We start from the raw sequence: 21,767 nt of genomic DNA on the forward strand, positions 1-21,767 counted from the left end.
GTCTTGGTTGGATCTTGCACAATCCTTTTCCAAAGTTCTCCTATTGGGTTTGGAGAAAACTAGGTACTGAACTCTTCTCTCCTAGTCGCAGGGGGGCACCCTGGTACTAACCTTTTGAGGTTCCTAGTTCCTCCAGCTTCCTTTTCCTGATTGCATATCCTTGGGTGGGTGTAAGGAAATGCCTCCTTGGCATGGTTACCCCCTGACCTTTTGCCTTTGCTGATTAAGTTTTGATTTGAAAGTGTGCTGAGGCCTGCTAACCAGGCCCCAGCACCAGTGTTCTTTCCCTAACCTGTACTTTTGTTTCCACAAGTGGCACACCCTGGCATCCAGGTAAGTCCCTTGTAACTGGTACCTCTGGTACCAAGGGCCCTGATGCCAGGGAAGGTCTCTAAGGGATGCAGCATGTCTTATGCCACCCTGGGGACCCCTCACTCAGCACAGACACACTGCTTGCCAGCTTGTGTGTGCTGGTGGGGACAAAACGAGTAAGTCGACATGGCACTCCCCTCAGGGTGCCATGCCAATCTCACACTGCCTATGCAGTATAGGTAAGTCACCCCTTGTAAAGAAATGGCTCCCTGTTGCAGTTACCCCCCACTTTTTGCCTGATACTGATGCTGACTTGACTGAGAAGTGTGCTGGGACCCTGCTAACCAGGCCCCAGCACCAGTGTTCTTTCACCTAAAATGTACCATTGATCCCACAATTGGCACACCCTGGCATCCAGATAAGTCCCTAGTAACTGGTACCTCTGGTACCAAGGGCCCTGATGCCAGGGAAGGTCTCTAAGGGCTGCAGCATGTATTATGCCACCCTAGAGACCCCTCACTCAGCACAGACACACTGCTTACAAGCCTGTGTGTGCTGGTGAGAACAAAATGAGTAAGTCGACATGGCACTCCCCTCAGGGTGCCATGCCAGCCTCTCACTGCCTATGCAGTATAGGTAAGACACCCCTCTAGCAGGCCTTACAGCCCTAAGGCAGGGTGCACTATACCATAGGTGAGGGTACCAGTGCATGAGCACTGTGCCCCTACAGTGTCTAAGCAAAACCTTAGACATTGTAAGTACAGGGGAGCCATAAGAGTATATGGTCTGGGAGTCTGTTTTACACGAACCCCACAGCACCATAATGGCTACACTGAAAACTGGGAAGTTTGGTATCAAACTTCTCAGCACAATAAATGCACACTGATGCCAGTGTACCTTTTATTGTAAAATACACCACAGAGGGCACCTTAGAGGTGCCCCCTGAAACTTAACCAACTATCTGTGTAGGCTGACTAGTTCCAGCAGCCTGCCACACCAGAGACATGTTGCTGGCCCCATGGGGAGAGTGCCTTTGTCACTCTGAGGCCAGTAACAAAGCCTGCACTGGGTGGAGATGCTAACACCTCCCCCAGGCAGGAGCTGTGACACCTGGCGGTGAGCCTCAAAGGCTCACCCCTTTGTCACAGCCCAGCAGGGCACTCCAGCTTAGTGGAGTTGCCCGCCCCCTCCGGCCACGGCCCCCACTTTTGGCGGCAAGGCTGGAGGGAACAAAGAAAGCAACAAGGAGGAGTCACTGGCCAGTCAGGACAGCCCCTAAGGTGTCCTGAGCTGAGGTGACTCTGACTTTTAGAAATCCTCCATCTTGCAGATGGAGGATTCCCCCAATAGGGTTAGGATTGTGACCCCCTCCCCTTGGGAGGAGGCACAAAGAGGGTGTACCCACCCTCAGGGCTAGTAGCCATTGGCTACTAACCCCCCAGACCTAAACACGCCCTTAAATTTAGTATTTAAGGGCTACCCTGAACCCTAGAAAATTAGATTCCTGCAACTACAAGAAGAAGGACTGCCTAGCTGAAAACCCCTGCAGAGGAAGACCAGAAGACGACAACTGCCTTGGCTCCAGAAACTCACCGGCCTGTCTCCTGCCTTCCAAAGATCCTGCTCCAGCGACGCCTTCCAAAGGGACCAGCGACCTCGACATCCTCTGAGGACTGCCCCTGCTTCGAAAAGACAAGAAACTCCCGAGGACAGCGGACCTGCTCCAAGAAAGGCTGCAACTTTGTTTCCAGCAGCCTTGAAAGAACCCTGCAAGCTCCCCGCAAGAAGCGTGAGACTTGCAACACTACACCCGGCGACCCCGACTCGGCTGGTGGAGATCCAACACCTCAGGAGGGACCCCAGGACTACTCTGATACTGTGAGTACCAAAACCTGTCCCCCCTGAGCCCCCACAGCGCCGCCTGCAGAGGGAATCCCGAGGCTTCCCCTGACCGCGACTCTTTGAATCCTAAGTCCCGACGCCTGGGAGAGACCCTGCACCCGCAGCCCCCAGGACCTGAAGGACCGGACTTTCACTGGAGAAGTGACCCCCAGGAGTCCCTCTCCCTTGCCCAAGTGGAGGTTTCCCCGAGGAAGCCCCCCCCCCTTGCCTGCCTGCAGCGCTAAAGAGATCCCTTGATCTCTCATAGACTAACATTGAAAACCCGACGCTTGTTTCTACACTGCACCCGGCTGCCCCCGCGCTGCTGAGGGTGAAATTTCTGTGTGGGCTTGTGTCCCCCCCGGTGCCCTACAAAACCCCCCTGGTCTGCCCTCCGAAGACGCGGGTACTTACCTGCAAGCAGACCGGAACCGGGGCACCCCCTTCTCTCCATTATAGCCTGTGTGTTTTGGGCACCACTTTGAACTCTGCACCTGACCGGCCCTGAGCTGCTGGTGTGGTAACTTTGGGGTTGCTCTGAACCCCCAACGGTGGGCTACCTTGGACCAAGAACTGAACCCTGTAAGTGTCTTACTTACCTGGTAAAACTAACCAAAACTTACCTCCCCCAGGAACTGTGAAAATTGCACTAAGTGTCCACTTTTGAAATAGCTATTTGTCAATAACTTGAAAAGTATACATGCAATTGAAATGATTCAAAGTTCCTAATGTACTTACCTGCAATACCTTTCAAACAAGATATTACATGTTAAATTTGAACCTGTGGTTCTTAAAATAAACTAAGAAAAGATATTTTTCTATAACAAAACCTATTGGCTGGATTTGTCTCTGAGTGTGTGTACCTCATTTATTGTCTATGTGTATGTACAACAAATGCTTAACACTACTCCTTGGATAAGCCTACTGCTCGACCACACTACCACAAAATAGAGCATTAGTATTATCTATTTTTACCACTATTTTACCTCTAAGGGGAACCCTTGGACTCTGTGCATGCTATTCCTTACTTTGAAATAGCACATACAGAGCCAACTTCCTACACCCCTCTAGCAGGCCTTACAGCCCTAAGGCAGGGTGCACTATACCACAGGTGAGGGCATATGTGCATGAGCACTATGCCCCTACAGTGTCTAAGCAAAACCTTAGACATTGTAAGTGCAGGGTAGCCATAAGAGTATATGGGCTGGGAGTCTGTCAAAAACGAACTCCACAGCACCATAATGGCTACACTGAAAACTGGGAAGTTTGGTATTAAACTTCTCAGCACAATAAATGCACACTGATGCCAGTGTACATTTTATTGTAACATACACCCCAGAGGGCACCTTAGAGGTGCCCCCTGAAACCTTAACCAACTACCCGTGTAGGCTGACTGGTTTTAGCAGCCTGCCACACTCGAGACATGTTGCTGGCCACATGGGGAGAGTGCCTTTGTCACTCTGTGGCTGGTAACAAAGCCTGTACTGGGTGGAGATGCTTATCACCTCCCCCTTGCAGGAACTGTAACACCTGGCGGTGAGCCTCAAAGGCTCACCCCCTTTGTTACAGCACCCCAGGGCATTCCAGCTAGTGGAGTTGCCTGCCCCCTCCGGCCACGGCCCCACTTTTGGCGGCAAGGCCGGAGGAGATAATGAGAAAAACAAGGAGGAGTCACTGGCCAGTAAGGACAGCCCCTAAGGCAACCTGAGCTGAGGGGACTCTGACTTTTAGAAATCCTCCATCTTGCAGATGGAGGATTCCCCCAATAGGGATAGGAATGTGACCCCCCTCCCCTTGGGAGGAGGCACAAAGAGGGTGTAGCCACCCTCAGGGCTAGTAGCCATTGGCTACTGCCCTCCCTGACCTAAACACACCCCTAAATTCTGTATTTAGGGGCTCCCCAGAACCTAGGAACTCAGATTCCTGCAACCTAAGAAGAAGAGGACTGCTAAGCTGAAAAACCCTGCAGAGAAGACGGAGACACCAACTGCTTTGGCCCCAGCTCTACCGGCCTGTCTCCCCACTTCTAAAGACACTGCTCCAGCGACGCTTTCCCCAGGGACCAGCGACCTCTGAAGCCTCATAGGACTGCCCTGCATCTAGAAGGACCAAGAACTCCAGAGGACAGCGGCTCTGTTCACCAAAGACTGCAACTTTGTAACAAAGGAGCAACTTTAAAACAACTTGTGTTTCCCGCCGGAAGCGTGAGACTTGGCACTCTGCACCCGATGCCCCCGGCTTGACTTGTGGAGAACAATCACTTCAGGGAGGACTCCCCGGCGACTACGAGACCAGACCGTGAGTAGCCAGTTGCCCCCCCCCCCCTGAGCCCCCACAGCGATGCCTGCAGAGGGAATCCCGAGGCTCCCCCTGACCGCGACTGCCTGTTCCTCAGATCCCGACGCCTGGTAAAGACTCTGCACCCGCAGCCCCCAGGACCTGAAGGATCCGAACTCCAGTGCAGGAGTGACCCCCAGGTGGCCCTCTCCCTTGCCCAGGTGGTGGCTACCCCGAGGAGCCCCCCCACCTTGCCTGCATCGCTGAAGAGACCCCTTGGTCTCCCATTGAAACCTATTGAAAACCCGACGCGTGTTTGCACACTGCACCCAGCCGCCGCCATGCTGCTGAGGGTGTACTTTTCTGTGCTAACTCGACCACACTACCACAAAATAGAGCATTAGTATTATCTCTTTTTGCCACTATCTTACCTCTAAGGAGAACCCTTGGACTCTGTGCATACTATTCCTTACTTTGAAATAGTGCATACAGAGCCAACTTCCTACAGTGGGGGTCTGCCTTTCACATTCCACTTTTAGTCTATGGTTTGGTCCACCACTAGGGCCCTCACTATTTGCCTTTGCTTTTACCAATGCCCATTGCTTGCTTTATATGCTATTAACTGATTTCTAATGTATACATAATAGTGTTTACTTGCCTCCAATTGGGGTATTGCATATACAGTATTTCAGTATTTGTGTTACTCAATAAATTACCTTTATTTTTGTAACACCATGTTGTTCTTTCATGTGTGAAGGGCTATGTGACTGTAGTGGTATTGCATAAGCTTTACATGTCTCCTAGATAAGTATAGGCTGCTCATCCACAGCTACCTCCCCAGACTCCTGGCTTCCTAGACACTGCCTACACTTCACTAATAGTGGATACCTGGACCTTGTATAGCGTGATAACACCAAATGTGCCCACCACACACAAGGCCAGCTTCCTACATGGAAACCAACAATGATGTGAAGGCACATGTTAAATTCGATTTCTGAGCCCATTAATTAATGTTAGATAGGCTACAATGTCGAGGATTTTCTATTGGCACTAAAATACACACTGAAGAAGGCCTAACTAGACACCATTATGTGTCTACCTGAGAAGGCACTACAATATAACTGAAAACCAGCACTGACCAAAACAAGAGTGGGCCTTTTTCAATTCTGAAAAGGCGCTCTCAAGCTATGCTAAGGTACAAATAATGGCTATCATCTGGCAGCAGCAATGCAAGATCACATAAGGACATCCAAATAAAGAAAAACACTACAAGAATCAATCAGACACTCCTCAAGTACAATATCGCTAGATGGCAGTGGAAGCTTTTTATACACTCAAGCAAAAAGAAACCATGGAGCAGTAAGATGTAAGCTTTTCTTAGGCACAAGGGACACATGCAACTGGAGAAGCAGTATGCATTTGCGTCCCACAAAACAACTGCTCAATCTTCCTTCACTCTGTCAAATACACACAGTATAACTGCAGTAAAGTTCCATCATATACAAAGTACACACATATGCCATGGACAGCAATAAGGTAAACTGGTCTCCCTTTCCCACGCACCCACCAAAACGATTTGCATGCAGTAGCAAATTAGGTTCCCCACACACGTGGCACAGGTAGCACAGGAAAGTAAATAAGGCAATGCAAGAAGAGGTTCAGAGTTCTACTCTGGGAATGTTTATTGCTAACGTTTGAATTCTAAGATTCAACCACCATCGTTAAACATCCATTATCTACCCAGACAAGGGCAGATTAAAACCCCCAAAAAACTAACTACACTGAATCTGAGCAGAATTTTAAATGATCAGCGCTGTGCAACAAAGCAGGAAGGAAAGGAAAAGCCAATAAAAGAATCATCACAGTGGGTTAGCACAAACCAGAAAGGGTTAAGCCAGCATAAGGGAATTTCAAAATTAGATTTGATTGGGACTTCAAAATGAGCTCTTCTGAATCTGAATGAATTAAAATACTTCAGATAAACTTCATACGGAGTACGATATTATCTGGAAAGAATTATATAACTACCTGCTTAACGGCAATGCCCAAAGTAAATATGTGGTGGTGGTGTGAGTTCAAAAATGGAAGAGGCAATTCTGCAAAGACAGTTGAATCCCTGATCTCCTAGACATACTAGTCACCTGCTAAAGCACTGGATAGTTCGATATTTTTTTTTTCTTCTTCTAATAATAAGTGGGTTAACACATGAGGTGATGTAGTCAAGTGTCACTAGTGGAATAGGATATAGTCTGAGCTATGCAGCGTTACAGAATAGTGTGTAGACTATGACCTAAAGCTAGCATTATTAAGCATAAGAGGAGATGTGGATTTGTCCTGCTCACGGTGTTTTTAATGGGTGTTCAACCGAATCCTACACGAAAATGGGAGCACCTCAATGTAGCAAAACTCCTTGCCTGGTGCAAGGGTATGAACCAATGCAAGTCAGCAGCAACAGGAATCCATGAATGCAGGTGCGCTTTGAAAAACGTGCACAAAATATATGAACTATGTGAATCAGGCTACTGCATTGAATTAAAACATTTATGATACTGTGTGGGGGGAGGGGGGGGGGATTTCTAATAGTGAAAGGAGAAATGAAGGCCAGACTTTGGGCTGGAGTGGGAATCGTTTTAATGACAGGTGGAATTTATAAGGAAATGGCTCCCTGTTGCAGTTACCCCCACCTTTTGCCTGATACTGACTTGACTGAGAAGTGTGCTGGGATCCTGCTAACCAGACCCCAGCACCACTGTTCTTTCACCTAAAATGTACCATTGTTTCCACAATTAGCACACCCCTGGCACACAGATAAGTCCCTTGTAAAAGGTACCAGTGGTACCAAGGGCCCTGTGATCAGGGAAGGTCCCTAAGGGATGCACCATATGTTGTGCCACCCTAAGGGACCCCTCACCTAACACATGCACACTGCCATTGTAGATTGTGTGTGTTGGTGGGGAGAATAAGGCAAAGTCAACATGGCATCCCCCTCAGGATGCCATCCCCACAAAATACTGCCTGTGGCATAGGTAAGTCGCCCCTCTAGCAGGCCTTACAGCCCTAAGTCAGGGTGCACTATACCACAGGTGAGGGCATAGCTGCATGAGCAATATGCCCCTACAGTGTCTAAGTCTATTCTTGGACATTGTAAGTACAGTGTGGCCATATTAAGTTTATGGTATGGGAGTTTGTCAAAAACGAACTCCACAGCTCCATAATGGCTACACTGAATACTGGGAAGTTTGGTATCAAACTTTTCAGATTAATAAACCCACACTGATGCCAGTGTTGGATTTATTAAAAAAATGCACACAGAGGGCATCTTAGAGATGCCCCCTGTATTTTACCCAATTGTTCAGTGCAGGACTGACTGGTCTGTGCCAGCCTGCTGCTGAGAGACGAGTTTCTGACCCCCTGGGGTGAGAGCCTTTGTGCCCTCTGAGGCCAGAAAAAAAGCCTGCTCTGGGTGGAGGTGCTTCACACCTCCCCCCTGCAGGAACTGTAACACCTAGCAGTGAGCCTCAAAGGCTCAGGCTTCGTGTTAGAATGCCCCAGGGCACTCCAGCTAGTGGCGATGCCCGCCCCTGGGACACAGCCCCCACTTTTGGCGGCAAGTCCAGGGGAGATAATGAGAAAAACACGGAGGAGTCACCCACCAGTCAGGACAGCCCCAAAGGCAGTGGTCTTCAAACTTTTTAATGCAGCGCCCCCCCAGTTGAAAAATAAAAATCCTTGGGCCACCCCCTCAGAATTTTTCACAATTATTTTAGAAAGATGGCAATGTTTAAATAGGTCTAAACCTATTTAAACATTGCAGTTAAGTACTGTTACCTTTCTAAAACTGCAATAACATGCTTCTGCTTAAAACAAAGGCATGTTATCTGTATAATATTTCTTTTGGCCAGAGTTTGGCGCCCCCCCTGGGATCACTTGAGGCCCCCCAAGGGGGGCCCGCCCCCCAGTTTGAAGACCTCTGCCCTAAGGTGTCCTGAGCTGGGGGGGACCCCTGCCTTTAGAAATCCTCCATCTTGATTTTGGAGAATTCCCCCCAATAGGATTAGGGATGTGCCCCCCCTCACCTCAGGGAGGAGGCACAAGGAGGGTGTAGCCACCCTCAAGGACAGAAGCCATTGGCTACTGCCCTCCCAGACCTAAACACACCCCTAAAATCAGTATTTAGGGGCACCCCAGCACCCAGGAAATCAGATTCCTGCAACCTTAACAAGAAGTAGTACTGCTGAACCGAAGCCCTGCAGTGAAGACTGAGACGACAACTGCTTTGGACCCAGCCCCACCGGCCTATCTCCCAACTTCGAAGAAAACTGCAACAGCGACGCATCCAACAGGGACCAGCGACCTCTGAAGCCTCAGTGGACTGCCCTGCACCCAAGGACCAAGAAACTCCTGTGAACAGCGGCTCTGTTCAACAACCTGCAACTTTCTTGCAACAAAGAAACAACTTTAAAGACTTCACGTTTCCCGCGGAAAGCGTGAGACTTTCCACTCTGCACCCGAACCCCCCTGCGCGACCTGCGGAAAACCAACACTTCAGGGAGGACTCCCTGGCGACTGCGAGCCCGTGAGTAGCCAGAGACGACCCTCCTGAGCCCCCACAGCGACACCTGCAGAGGAAATCCAGAGGCTCCCCCAACCATGACTGCCTGTAACAAGGGAGCCGACGACTGGAACACTGCACCCGCAGCCCCCAGGACCTGAAGGAACCGAACTCCAGTGCAGGAGCGACCCTCTGCATAGCCCAGGTGGTGGCTACCCCGAGGGTTTCTGCACTGTGTCCACTTTGAAAATAGCTTATTGCCATTTTTACAAAGACTGTATTTGATATTGCTTTTATTCAAAGTTCCTAAAGTATCTAAGTGAAGTACCTTACATTTAAAGTATTACTTGTAAATCTTGAACCTGTGGTTCTTAAAATAAACTATAAAAACCTATTGGCCTGAAGTAAGTCTTTCAGTGTGTGTTCCTCATTTATTGCCTGTGTGTGTACAACAAATGTTTAACACTACCCTCTGATAAGCCTACTGCTCAACCACACTACCACAAAATAGAGCATTAGAATTATCTCTTTTTGCCACTATCTTACCTCTAAGGGGAACCCTTGGACTCTGTGCACACTATTTCTTACTTTGAAATAGTATGTACAGACCAAACTTCCTACAGAATTGTTTTTTCAAACGAATGCAGAAATGGAAACAGGCAACATGCTACTAAGTCATAATGTGCCTGATTTTTAAGCTAGTAGCAACAATACTAACAAAAATATACCAAAAATAACCAAGAAAACCGCCTCACACTGCAAAAAAAAATAAAAAAAAAAAAAAAATACTATGAGAGCATGGAATGGTTGCAAATATCATGATAAGTTGATAAGTAATATCAATAAGACCCCCCAGTATCATACACAATTACACCACATTAAATAAATTACCACAACTAGGAGAAGGGGATTAATGAGGAGACTAATTTGCATCGAACTAAGGGGAAATCAGCATTCCAAATTTAATGAAGACTGATCAAATGATTCATAAGTTATTTTGGGGTGTCGGGGCAACATCTATGACTTCACATTTATAATGCGTTTGGCACAGCAAATGTTTTTTGGAAGTAATCGGAATCAGTTGAATGGAAGTTATTTTCAAGTGGTAATGAGACAGGGCCTTTTTGTCAGTCTGTGACTTTTCATGGCAAGATGAATTTTGCTCCAATAGTTAAAAAAAAAAAAAAAAAAATAGAAGTATGTTCTGTGCAAGTGAGCAGTGCAGGGGATAGCAATCCTCCTCTGCACACAAACATACCTGTATATCAGTAATTCAATAAAAAATAAAATAAAAAAAGCAGCAGCACAGGGGAGGGTAAGTGCTGTATTATGAAAAATGGGTGGGCCTCGGAAGTCTCACCCAAGGAAGAGAAGTTCTTCATACACATTCATTTGCCAGCCAATTTGATCAAGGATGGTGAGAGTTGTACCCCAAACCAAAGCAAAAAACAAACAAACAAAAAAAAAAAAACGGCTTCCGCAGGCTCAGTAAAAACGGTAGTCAACCCAGACCCAGCACAAATGGCACCTGTGCAAAGAAAGCAGCAGACACCAATGTGAAGCCAACATCAGCTACTCACTCACATTTAATGTCATGGTCAAACACCGACCTTACCTTCACACCTATGCACATAATGATACACCAAAGCATGAGACAAAGTTTCCACACTCGCCAGATGCACACCAACTCTCCCCACTAAATAAACCAGATGCACAAGATTCCAACAGATACAGGTGATTAGCTGCGCTGTACAAATCCTGACTGATTGATGAACAGACTCACCATGATATGCCCACACACAAGTCGACAGACCCATGTGATGAGGTCCCTCTAAACTATGATAAACCCAAACATATCACAGGCAAACACATACACCTCCAGGCAAACACCTAAGGACTAAATATGCACCGTCAGGTGCTCCCAAACCTCAAACGTCCAATCACATGCCAGACAAAATGACACCCGAATTCATAATTAACCCTTTTGCTACTAAGCCTTCCCCCTCCCTCCTATGCTAATCCTTTTTTGGGGGCTATTTGGGGTAGTTTGAGCCTAGGCCCCCATAACATTTTTGTCCACATAAACTATCCACTCCATATTGGTGCCCTCCCCCACCCCACCCCCCAATATCCCGGGGATTCTAAAGGTTCCCAGGGTTCGTGGATTCTCCTGGAGGGGACCGAGAAATTAGCCGAACCCTATGTTGCTTGAGCTAATAACAAAGCTGCTCCTTGCAATGGTTTTTATTTTATCTAAAAATGACTTGTTTCTTACACAGTCTTACATTTGGAAGGCAAAAACGTAGAGAAAGACAATTGGTAATAGCACTTGTTCTGTTATACTTTGTTCCCACAAGTCTCCAGAAAAAACTGTACCTCACTTGTGTGGGTAGGCCTGGTGCCCACAACAGTAAACAGCCCAAAACGCAATGTGGACAACTCACATTTTTCCACTGAAAACTGACTTGTTTTTTTCAATGTTTCTAGCTGTAGATATTGGGTTCCAGCTCAGCCGGCACCAAGGGAAACCTAACCAACCTGTACATTTTTTTAAAACCAGACATATAGTGGGATCCAGGGTGGGCTGATTTGTGAGGCTCTCCCTGCCTTTTTTTTTTTTTACCCAGAATTTCTTGCAAACCTTAAGGGAATAAAAAACACATTTTCCTCACACTTCTGTGATGGAACGTTTTGGAAACTGTGGGGAGCCACAAAATAACTTCCACCCAGCATTCCCCCAAGTCTCCCCCCAAAAAAAATTATACCTTACTTGTGTGGGTAGACCTACCTCCTGCGACAGGGAGCAGCCCAAAACACAACATTTATGCAGCATATTTTTTCACTTAAAACTGAACTTCTTTTCCAGATGTGGGTAGCTCTAGATTTTGGACCCTACCTCAGCCGGCACCTAGGGGAAACCTAGCCAACCTGTACATTAAAAAAAAAAAAAAAAAAAAAAAAAAAAAAAAAAAGTGTGACTTGGGTAGATCCCATTAGGTTTTCTTACCCACAATGCCCTGCATATCACAAACTTTTAATGAAATCACCCGTTTTTCCTTACATTTCTGTTATGGAAACTTCTGGAACTTGCAGGAATCCACAAAATTCCACCACTCAGCATTGCCCCACCTGTGCCAATAAAAGTGCTGCCCTACCTGTGTGGTTGGGCCTAGTGCTGCAACAGTAACGGATCAAACCTAGGCCAAAGGGAGCACCTACGTGGAGACACCTAACCTATTGACTTCAGTTGGATCTGGGTAGATCCATTCCCATCGCTGGCACTAGGCCCAGCAACACTAGTGGGGCAGAGCTTTCATCAACACAGTTGGGGCAATGTTGGGAATTTAGTGGATTCCTGCAGATTCACTAAGTTTTCATCACAGTAATGTAGATAAAATGCGTGACTTTAGGCAGAGTTGGAGTTTTGCAGGGCACTGTCGGTGAGAAAATGGTTTGGAGGGTATTTGAAGCCAATCATCCTGGACCCTGGGCGGGGAGAAAGACTGTGCCCATTTTGGAGGGTGGGGGCATTGCCATGGCCATTACGGCCATCCCCCACCTCAAAAAGTTCCTGGTGCTAGCAGGCTCTCTGCCCCCGGGGCCGATCAGGGGCTATTGCACCCATTTGTCCTTCCAGGGGGCGGAAAGACTGTGCCCATTTCTTTTGAAAGTGGGGCATTACCATACCAATACTGGGCAGCCCCTATCCCTACACTAATAAAAAATAAAAATCACTGGTGCCTAGTGGGCTTTCTGCCCCCTCAGGGAGCAGACCAACTACTGCCCCCAAGGGAGAGCAGAAAGACTGCCCATTTTTTCGAGGAGGGGGCATTGACAGGGCCAGCATTCACCCTCACATTAAGAATTAATAAAAATATTCCCTAGTGTGCTTTCTCCCGCCTCCCCCCCAACTCCCCAAGGAGCTTGCCCCCTTTCCAAATACCTTTCCCATCTAGATCGGTGCTCGTGGGGCTGAGATAGCCCCACGAGCATCAGTGCAGAGAAAGTGAAATGAGCCAATTCGCTCATTTCACTTTCGTTTTCAGGGAAATTACATCAGTGCCGATTCCCTGAAAGCAAAGAATCAGCAACCAGAGGCCAGGGAAGCTTTCTTCCACCTCCTGAGGCTGTTTCTCTTTAAAGGAAATCCCTCTGGTGCCTGCACCACAGGGATTTCCAGAGCTGTGTACATCGGATGGCCGGGAGCAGTCTGACGCATACTAGCACCAATACATTGGACGGCTCCTGGCTGCATCAAAGAGGTTAAACTCCCAGACACCCTGTCAAATGCCCATCTACAGACCTCAATCATCAACAGATGCCCTCCCACCCTCAAATCAGGTACATCACCCACCCACAATTAGATGAAAGCACATTTTACAAATAGCCCAAGCGCATATCTTCAGTTAGGATGCAGGTAACTCATCCATTAGCCTGTTTGTCATAGGGAACAAAGCATAGGAGTCAGCTGTCATCATTCTTTACCCACAACAAGGCCAGGGATAGGTGGGGGCTACCCTTTTTGCAACTGTCAACAGTGCAACAGACTATCTGCCAGCTCTGGCAAGAGTGTCACCCAAAAATAAAAGGATGAAAAAGACTCAGAACTGCTGGCCCGTAATACTCTTCGTAATAGTCAAAGAGTGCTGAGCCAGCAGTAAGTTACCTGGACTCTTTGGTAGAACCATTTTGCATTCCATAGGTGTCAGGAGCCTTAAAAAAAAAAAAAAAACACAAAAAAAAACACAAAGAAAATTCCCTAAAAAAAATATATATTATGTAAAACAAAAAAGTTAATCTGAAAGTAACTTAATATTAAAGGGCGTCAATGACAACACCTCTAGAACAGAAATTCACAAACATAGGTACGACTTCACTCAATGGCCCACCGTACAAGATTAACAAAAGAGAACCTTTTTCCCACCTAAGTAATTGGCAGGTATCAATGAAAGCAGAGCTAAGAGGTCTTGCTTCCTTAGACATTTCATGGACCACGAGAGTTTGCAGCCTCAGTCAATTATTCAAACACAACTTAAAGCAATTTTATGAAAGTGGACAGCAAGGCCCACAGAGTCATCTTTCAAAGACCATTTTCTGAATACATAGATGCAAACTTACCAGTTCCAATGCTGATGACTGTGCCAGTGTCCTCTTCCGAGTGCCTCATGATGATTGCTGCGAGAATCTTCCGACCAAGAAGACTATGCTGGACGCGTGCAGTAAGAAAATTGAAGCACTGGTGGCTAAGCATTGCAATGTGATCATGGAAAGTGCTGCCAGACACCGGTAGCTGCTGAAAATAAAAAACACTCTTCTCAGTCTGTATGTAGGTGACCAAAGCTAACTCAAACTAGAAACTGCAACGAAAGTCTTTCTAGTGATTTTTAGTTCTCATATCACTCAAGCCAACAAGCTGAGAGTGCTTCAACGAGTGGCTAGGTACTGGTCAACCTCAAATTAACTTGTAACCCCAGGAAACAGTCTTCGAGTAAGAGCACCATTTTATATCCCGCTAGAATTCAAATAGTTTAATGACAGCCATGTACGAGAGAACATCAAGAAACACTTAACCGGCGCATTCCAGAATTTGTAACAATCACAGCCTCACATGCTTTGCACTATTTTCCCCACCACCTTCAGTACACAGAATCAGTGGCGTAATGAAACCTGGATGCCCCCCCCCTCCCCGGAGCTCTCAAGACCATGGGCCCTGCGCAGTGTACCGTGCTGAGGGGGGACCCTGGAGCTCAGGGGCCTCCCGCACCGCCGGGGCTATTATTATGCCATTGCTCTCAATATATACTTTTAAATTCAGCTATAAAATAGTAACCCATCTACCAAATCAGCTAATACCAGTAATAAGTTAAAGGAAGCTGAGCTTTGCCTCCTTGAAACAGCTATACTTTTTTTTTTTTTTTTTTTAATAAACTTCTAAGAAGTTTAATTACTGACATTTGTATAACAAATTTTGAGGAGTCTATGCAGGAAGCTTCAGTGGAACACAGTATTTGATATGCTGTCTGAACAGGACTTCTGGTATGGCCAAACGAATCTAATGTTACAGCTCCGCACCTATCCTACTGCTTTGGGAATTTTCCCCTTCGTACAAGCACCAGTCCCCCAAAACCTATTACACTACCGAAATGACATTAGACAACTCTCCAACCAAGTTATGTCTTTGCCCCCATACAGCATGTGTGAAACTTCTAAAGCAGCTTTAAGCCTCCATGTCATGGATGCTGCTTGAACGTACCCTGCTTCTTTCACAGCATAGGTATTTGCCCCTGCCTCTCCTTAGGTATGACCTCTCCAATCAAGCTCCTGAGCATTGCTCATCAGCCACTTCCCCTCCTAGACTCCTTACGCATTGGTCATTCCTCAACCACATCCCAATCCCACACACCTTATCCATTCAATCATGTGCTGATAGATGCAACCCACAAGAAACTCCTGTGGGCTGAAATGGGTGCAGAGACACTCAAAATGTTCTTCTTTAATGGAAATATGTTGAAGAGTGTCAACCGAAAACATTTTACTCATACAAAGAAGTGTGTAGAAATGCTTCAACTAATTCTACCCAAAAAGCACCCTGTGGCAAGCTGCCGACTCACTGAAACCATCCCCATACTTGACTGAAAGAGGTCAGATAGAATCACTATAATACAAATCCCCTGTACCTAAAAAAGAAGATATGGAGCAAAACCAAAATGCTATCCAAATTATGTTTCTTGCAACTTTAGATTACTCAGTTTCAGAATATCCCCAGACACCAGACTGGATCAGCTGAATTCACTCAATGGTCCAGTGTGCTAGTAAATGGTGCCTTATGACTTTGTCCTGGAAGCGACAAAGCAGAGCTGTAAAGAAATGGCTCCCTGTTGCAGTTACCCCCCACTTTTTGCCTGATACTGATGCTGACTTGACTGAGAAGTGTGCTGGGACCCTGCTAACCAGGCCCCAGCACCAGTGTTCTTTCACCTAAAATGTACCATTGTTTCCACAATTGGCACAACCCTGGCACCTAGGTAAGTCCCTTGTAACTGGTACCCCTGGTACCAAGGGCCCTGATGCCAGGGAAGGTCTCGAAGGGCTGCAGCATGTCTTATTCCACCCTAGGGACCCCTCACCCAGCACAGACACTGCTTGCCAGCTTGTGTGTGCTGGTGGGGAGAAAATGACTAAGTCGACATGGCACTCCCCTCAGGGTGCCATGCCAACCTCACACTGCCTGTGGCATAGGTAAGTTACCCCTCTAGCAGGCCTTACAGCCCTAAGGCAGGGTGCACTATACCACAGGTGAGGGCATATGTGCATGAGCACTATGCCCCTACAGTGTCTAAGCAAAACCTTAGACATTGTAAGTGCAGGGTAGCCATAAGAGTATATGGGCTGGGAGTCTGTCAAAAACGAACTCCACAGCTCCATAATGGCTACACTGAAAACTGGGAAGTTTGGTATCAAACTTCTCAGAATAATAAACCCACACTGATGCCAGTGTTGGATTTATTAAAACATGCACACAGAGGGTATCTTAGAGATACCCCCTGTATTTTACCCAATTGTTCAGTGCAGGACTGACTGGTCTGTGCCAGCCTGCTGCTGAGAGACTAGTTTCTGACCCCATGTGGCGAGAGCCTTTGTGCTCTCGGAGGACAGAAACAAAGCCTGCTCTGGGTGGAGGTGCTTCACACCTCCCCCCTGAAGGAACTGTAACACCTAGCAGTGAGCTTCAAAGGCTCAAGCTTCGTGTTACAATGCCCCAGGGCACTCCAGCTAGTGGAGATGCCCGCCCCCTGGACCCAGCCCCCACTTTTGGCGGCAAGTCCAGGAGAGATAATGATAAAAACAAGGAGGAGTCACTGGCCAGTCAGGACAGCCCCTAAGGTGTCCTGAGCTGAGGTGACTCTGACTTTTAGAAATCCTCCATCTTGCAGATGGAGGATTCCCCCAATAGGAATAGGGATGTGCCCCCCTCCCCTCAGGGAGGAGGCACAAAGAGCCACCCTCAAGGACAGTAGCCATTGGCTACTGCCCTCCCAGACCTAAACACGCCCTTAAATTCAGTATTTAAGGGCTCCCCTGAACCTAAGAATTTAGATTCCTGAAACTACAAGAAGAGGACTGCTGAGCTGAAAACCCCCCCGCAGAAGAAGAACAGAAGACACCAACTGCTTTGGCCTCAGTCCTACCGGCCTGTCTCCTGCCTTCCAAAGAAACCTGCTCCAGCGACGCTTTCCAAAGGACCAGCGACCTCTGAATCCTCAGAGGACTGCCCTGCTTCAAGAAAGACAAGAAACTCCAGAGGACAGCGGCACTGCTCCAAAAAGACTGCAACTTTGTTTCAAAGGAGCAGATTTAAAGACCCCTGCAACTCCCCGCAAGAAGCGTGAGACTTGCAACACTGCACCCGGCGACCCCGACTCGACTGGTGGAGAACCAACACCTCAGGGAGGACCCTCTGGCGACTCCCGAGACCGTGAGTAACCAAAGTTGTCCCCCCTGAGCCCCCACAGCGATGCCTGCAGAGGGAATCCCGAGGCTCCCCCTGACCGCGACTGCCTGAACTCTAATTTCCCGACGGCTGGAAAAGACCCTGCACCCGCAGCCCCCAGCACCTGAAGGATCGGAACTTCTGTGCAGGAGTGACCCCCAGGAGGCCCTCTCCCTTGCCCAGGTGGTGGCTACCCCGAGGAGCCCCCCCCTTGCCTGCCTGCACCGCTGAAGAGACCCCTTGGTCTCCCATTGAAACCTACAGAGAACCCGACGCTTGTTTGCACACTGCACCCGGCCGCCCCCACGCTGCTGAGGGTGTACTTTCTGTGTGGACTTGTGTCCACCCCCGCCCCCCCCCCCCCCCCCCCCCGGTGCCCTACAAAACCCCCCTGGTCTGCCCTCTGAAGACACGGGTACTTACCTGCTGGCAGACTGGAACCGGAGCACCCACTTCTCTCCATTGAAGCCTATGTGTTTTGGGCACCTCTTTGACCTCTGCACCTGACCGGCCCTGAGCTGCTGGTGTGGTGACTTTGGGGTTGCTCTGAACCCCCAACGGTGGGCTACCTTGGACCCAAAACTGAGACCTGTAAGTGACTTACTTACCTGCTAAAAATAACAATACTTTACCTCCCCCAGGAACTGTGAAAATTGCACTAAGTGTCCACTTTTAAAACAGTTATTTGTGTTTTATGTGAAAAGTATAAATGCTACTGTAATTATTCAAAGTTCCTAAAGTACTTACCTGCAATACCTTTTAAATGAGATATTACATGTAGAAATTGAACCTGTGGTTCTTAAAATAAACTAAGAAAATATATTTTTCTATCACAAAACCTATTGGCCAGATTTGTCTCTGAGTGTGTGTTCCTCATTTATTGCCTGTGTGTATGTAAAACAAATGCTTAACACTACTCCTTTGATAAGCCTACTGCTCGACCACACTACCACAAAATAGAGCATTAGTATTATCTCTTTTTGCCACTATCTTACCTCTAAGGGGAACCCTTGGACTCTGTGCATACTATTCCTTACTTTGAAATAGTGCATGCAGAGCCAACTTCCTACAAGAGCCATATAAAGGCACCACCCCTGCACATTGATGTCTGTTTCTGGTCTTTCTCACTCGTGCAGAAAAATACATCAATGTGCAGATTTCTAACTTGGGACCTTTTTAGATGATAAAGGGGCCACTCCACAGAACGTGGGAGAGTAGAGAGGAGTCTGTGATTAGACTAGGAATCCAGCTAAAGTATCACGTTAATTATCCTATAAGCATCTGTTCCTGGCATGTACTGCTCTAAATTCACATGTTCTGCATGTCGTGACATCTAATGTTGGGTCTAAAGTGGTGTAAGTTGTTTTTCTTGAAAGAAGTGTTCCGAGCCACAGGATCGAGAGACTTCCTATCAGTGATTTACCGTACGGGTATCAACTCCTCTGTTACACTGTTTTTCCGCAGGCGGGTGAGAAAGAAGAGCTAGGAAGTAAAGTATAGAGAAACATGTTGATGCAAAAAAAGTAAATACATATGTAGAACTGGTGACCGACGTCATAGTGGTCATCAACAAGAGTGCTGTCAAAGTTGAAGTCGCCATCAGTGTCCTTAAATGCTTTCCAGGCCTTGTCGTCCACAGGTCTGAGGAACAACTATGAGGGCGATCTCCAGCCCTGGTAGATGACATGCTAGACTCAGAGACAATTGTTTTAGGAGAATTTAGGCTACTTCTCCTTTTTGAGTGACCCATGATAGGAAACTTTAAGGGCCTTCCTGCTTTCCTCAGAGGTCACTTCGTCATGGGACCTTTTTCTCTTGTGAGACGTAGCAGAGGTGTCACTGTTTTCCTCAGAAAATGTAGGTTTCTGCATCTTGGCTGTAGACATCAGCCTCCCTATTCTGTCTTTCAAGGTTATGGAAGAAAACCTTTGCTATTCTTTACCTTGTTTTGGAAGTAGAGGCAGTCTGTGTGGCTCATCCACACGAAGTCCTATCCTCCAACATCTTGCAGGTTCTGAAGAGACCTTTCTTTGATGTATCAGACATTACAAAGTGTTGGTTGAAGATTTCTAAAAGCTAGAATGAAGAAAACTGAGCAAAGCAGTAGAAAATCTGAAGAGACTGGAGCTTCTGTGGTGAGGGTTCTAAAGGGTGCTGCTGCCTGATTGGCTGGACTTCTGGTCTTTTCTAATGATGTGCATGCGCAATGAATATCGGCACATGTCCAGATAATCAATTTACTATCATTCAATTGTACATTCTGACAACAATGCTGGTGCCAATTGCTCTGGCAATAGAGATTAGTGTCCAGGCCAGCTAGGAGCACATAACCGGCTGCAACCTGACTATCACGCATCATTTGTGCAATCAGGCCATAAAGTCCTATGGAATGACCATCAAGATGTCGGTGGCCATATCCGTAAAGCACAAGTGTACCTACCTAACAAACAGCATTTATTAAGCTAGAGGCTAGATTTGATGAATAAAACATTTTCTTTCAAAAGCATCAAGTCTCTTTAAATTTCTGTAGGAAAGCCCCTCTTTCTGGCATAGTTACCCCAACTTTTTGTGTGTTGTCATTGTGCGGAGACTGTTTTCACTGGGCTCCAGCTTACCAGGACCCCAGTGGTTGTGCTCTCTCCTCTAAATGTGGTTGTCTTGGTACTCTTTACACCCCACAAGTGGCATACTGATGTACCCCTGTAAGTCCCTAGTATATGGTACTTAAGTACCCAGGGTATCGGTACACCAGCAGTCCCCCATGGGCTGCAGCAAGTATTATGCCACCCGTGGAAGCCCATGCAAACTGTGCCTGCAGGCCTGCCATTTGCAGCCTGCATGAAAAGGTGCATGCACCCTTTCACTGCTGGTCAATACCCCAGGTCAGTGTAAGTTAACCCTATGGTAGGTCCTTCAGCCCTAAGGACAGGGTGCAGATCACTGTGTGTGGGTGGGCAGCCCTAAAGGAGCAGAGGTAACCCTACAAACACCTGTTCCAATTACCTGGAGTTTGTAATTACAGGGAAAACATTTTAGCTATGTACTGGCAATAGGCCACTACCTATGGTCCAGCTACATAATGGTAATGCCAAACTTAGGCATGTGTGGTATAAAACATGTCGGAATCATACCCCAATACGAAAGCCAGTATTGGTGGCTTGATTCCATGCACTCTGGGGACTCCATAGAGGACCCCCCCCCCCAGCAATGCTATCAGTCCCTTCAGGGTCTGCAAGCAGCCCAGAGCTACTGGGAAGATACTCCAGGTGGCCATTTGTTTCTGCCATCTTGATAAGATGGACAGAGGCCCTGGAAGCAGCTGACTGGTGAGGTTAGGCAGATGACGTCTGTAACCCCCTCTAATAGGTGGGCACCTTGCGGAGTGGCCAAGCCTCTTTTTGGGCTATTTAGGGTCTCCCTTGCAGGTGGGCCCCCAGAGTTGGCACGCAAGACTCCACCGGGACTCCTCTACAACAATTTCTTCTTTTCCTGACCACCGGAACCGCTGCTGGACTTCACAGGAATTGAACAAGACTGCAATATGAAGACGACCTCTCCTTGTTGCAAAAATTGTTTCTGCGGCTCCTGTCAGCAACTTGCAACATTTCCATGGCTGTGCATCCTCTGGGGTTGGCAAGACTTCAGCTACACTAAAGCAAGAAGAAATCTCCCTTGGAGTGAAGGAGTCACTCCCCTGCATCTGCAGGCACCTAAGGCAACAACATATGGCTCCTGGGAAAGCTGTCCTCTGGACTTGGGAAGATTGTCCAACACAGGTGGTGGCTCTGAAGTGTCTTCTCTGCCTTCTGTCCACCTTGGAAGACTGAGTCCTCACCTATTCCTCCAAGACAGAACCCCTGTACACCACGACTGGTGCAGCAACCAAAGTTTGTTGACTCCTGCTCCGAGGGATCTTGAGGGTTCAAGTAGCCCTAGCCCTCAGCACTCTACCTCTGCAAGGGCAGTCTCCTCTCTGTTACTCTAGCGAGGTTGGACTCTTCAGGTGTGCTGTCTGGGTCTCACTGCGACTTACTGTGCCTGCTGCCAGTGGGTTGGTCGTGGGGGCTCCCACTGCTTCTTCTGGCTCTCCTGTCTTCTCAGGCTCAGACCGGACTCCCCTTCAAGGGTCAAGTCCCCAGGACCTTGCTGGTCCTCTTCAGCTCTGAAAATCTCGAACAGCTCCAGATGCATCTGCTTGTGCTTGTTCTACTCATCCTGATCATATATGTCTGCATTCCGGCGACCATTGAGGGA

The 21,767-nt window shown here is 47.6% G+C and overlaps 1 protein-coding gene across 5 annotated transcripts in view; it reads right to left on the minus strand.

Annotated features, from left to right (window-relative positions):
• Positions 1 to 21,767, minus strand: part of ADAR (adenosine deaminase RNA specific) — a 240,196-nt gene that overhangs the window by 74,949 nt on the left and 143,480 nt on the right. For 3 of the 5 annotated variants that reach the window (XM_069218212.1, XM_069218209.1, XM_069218211.1), the window contains exon 8: positions 14,141 to 14,315. In XM_069218212.1, coding sequence (XP_069074313.1) covers positions 14,141 to 14,315 — 175 coding nt within the window. The remainder of the gene's footprint in view (positions 1 to 14,140; positions 14,316 to 21,767) is intronic. The other 2 variants (XM_069218214.1, XM_069218210.1) reach the window with 1 other exon arrangement.

This window comes from Pleurodeles waltl, chromosome 12 (assembly GCF_031143425.1).
Source record: "Pleurodeles waltl isolate 20211129_DDA chromosome 12, aPleWal1.hap1.20221129, whole genome shotgun sequence".
NCBI classification, from domain to species: Eukaryota; Metazoa; Chordata; class Amphibia; order Caudata; family Salamandridae; genus Pleurodeles; species Pleurodeles waltl.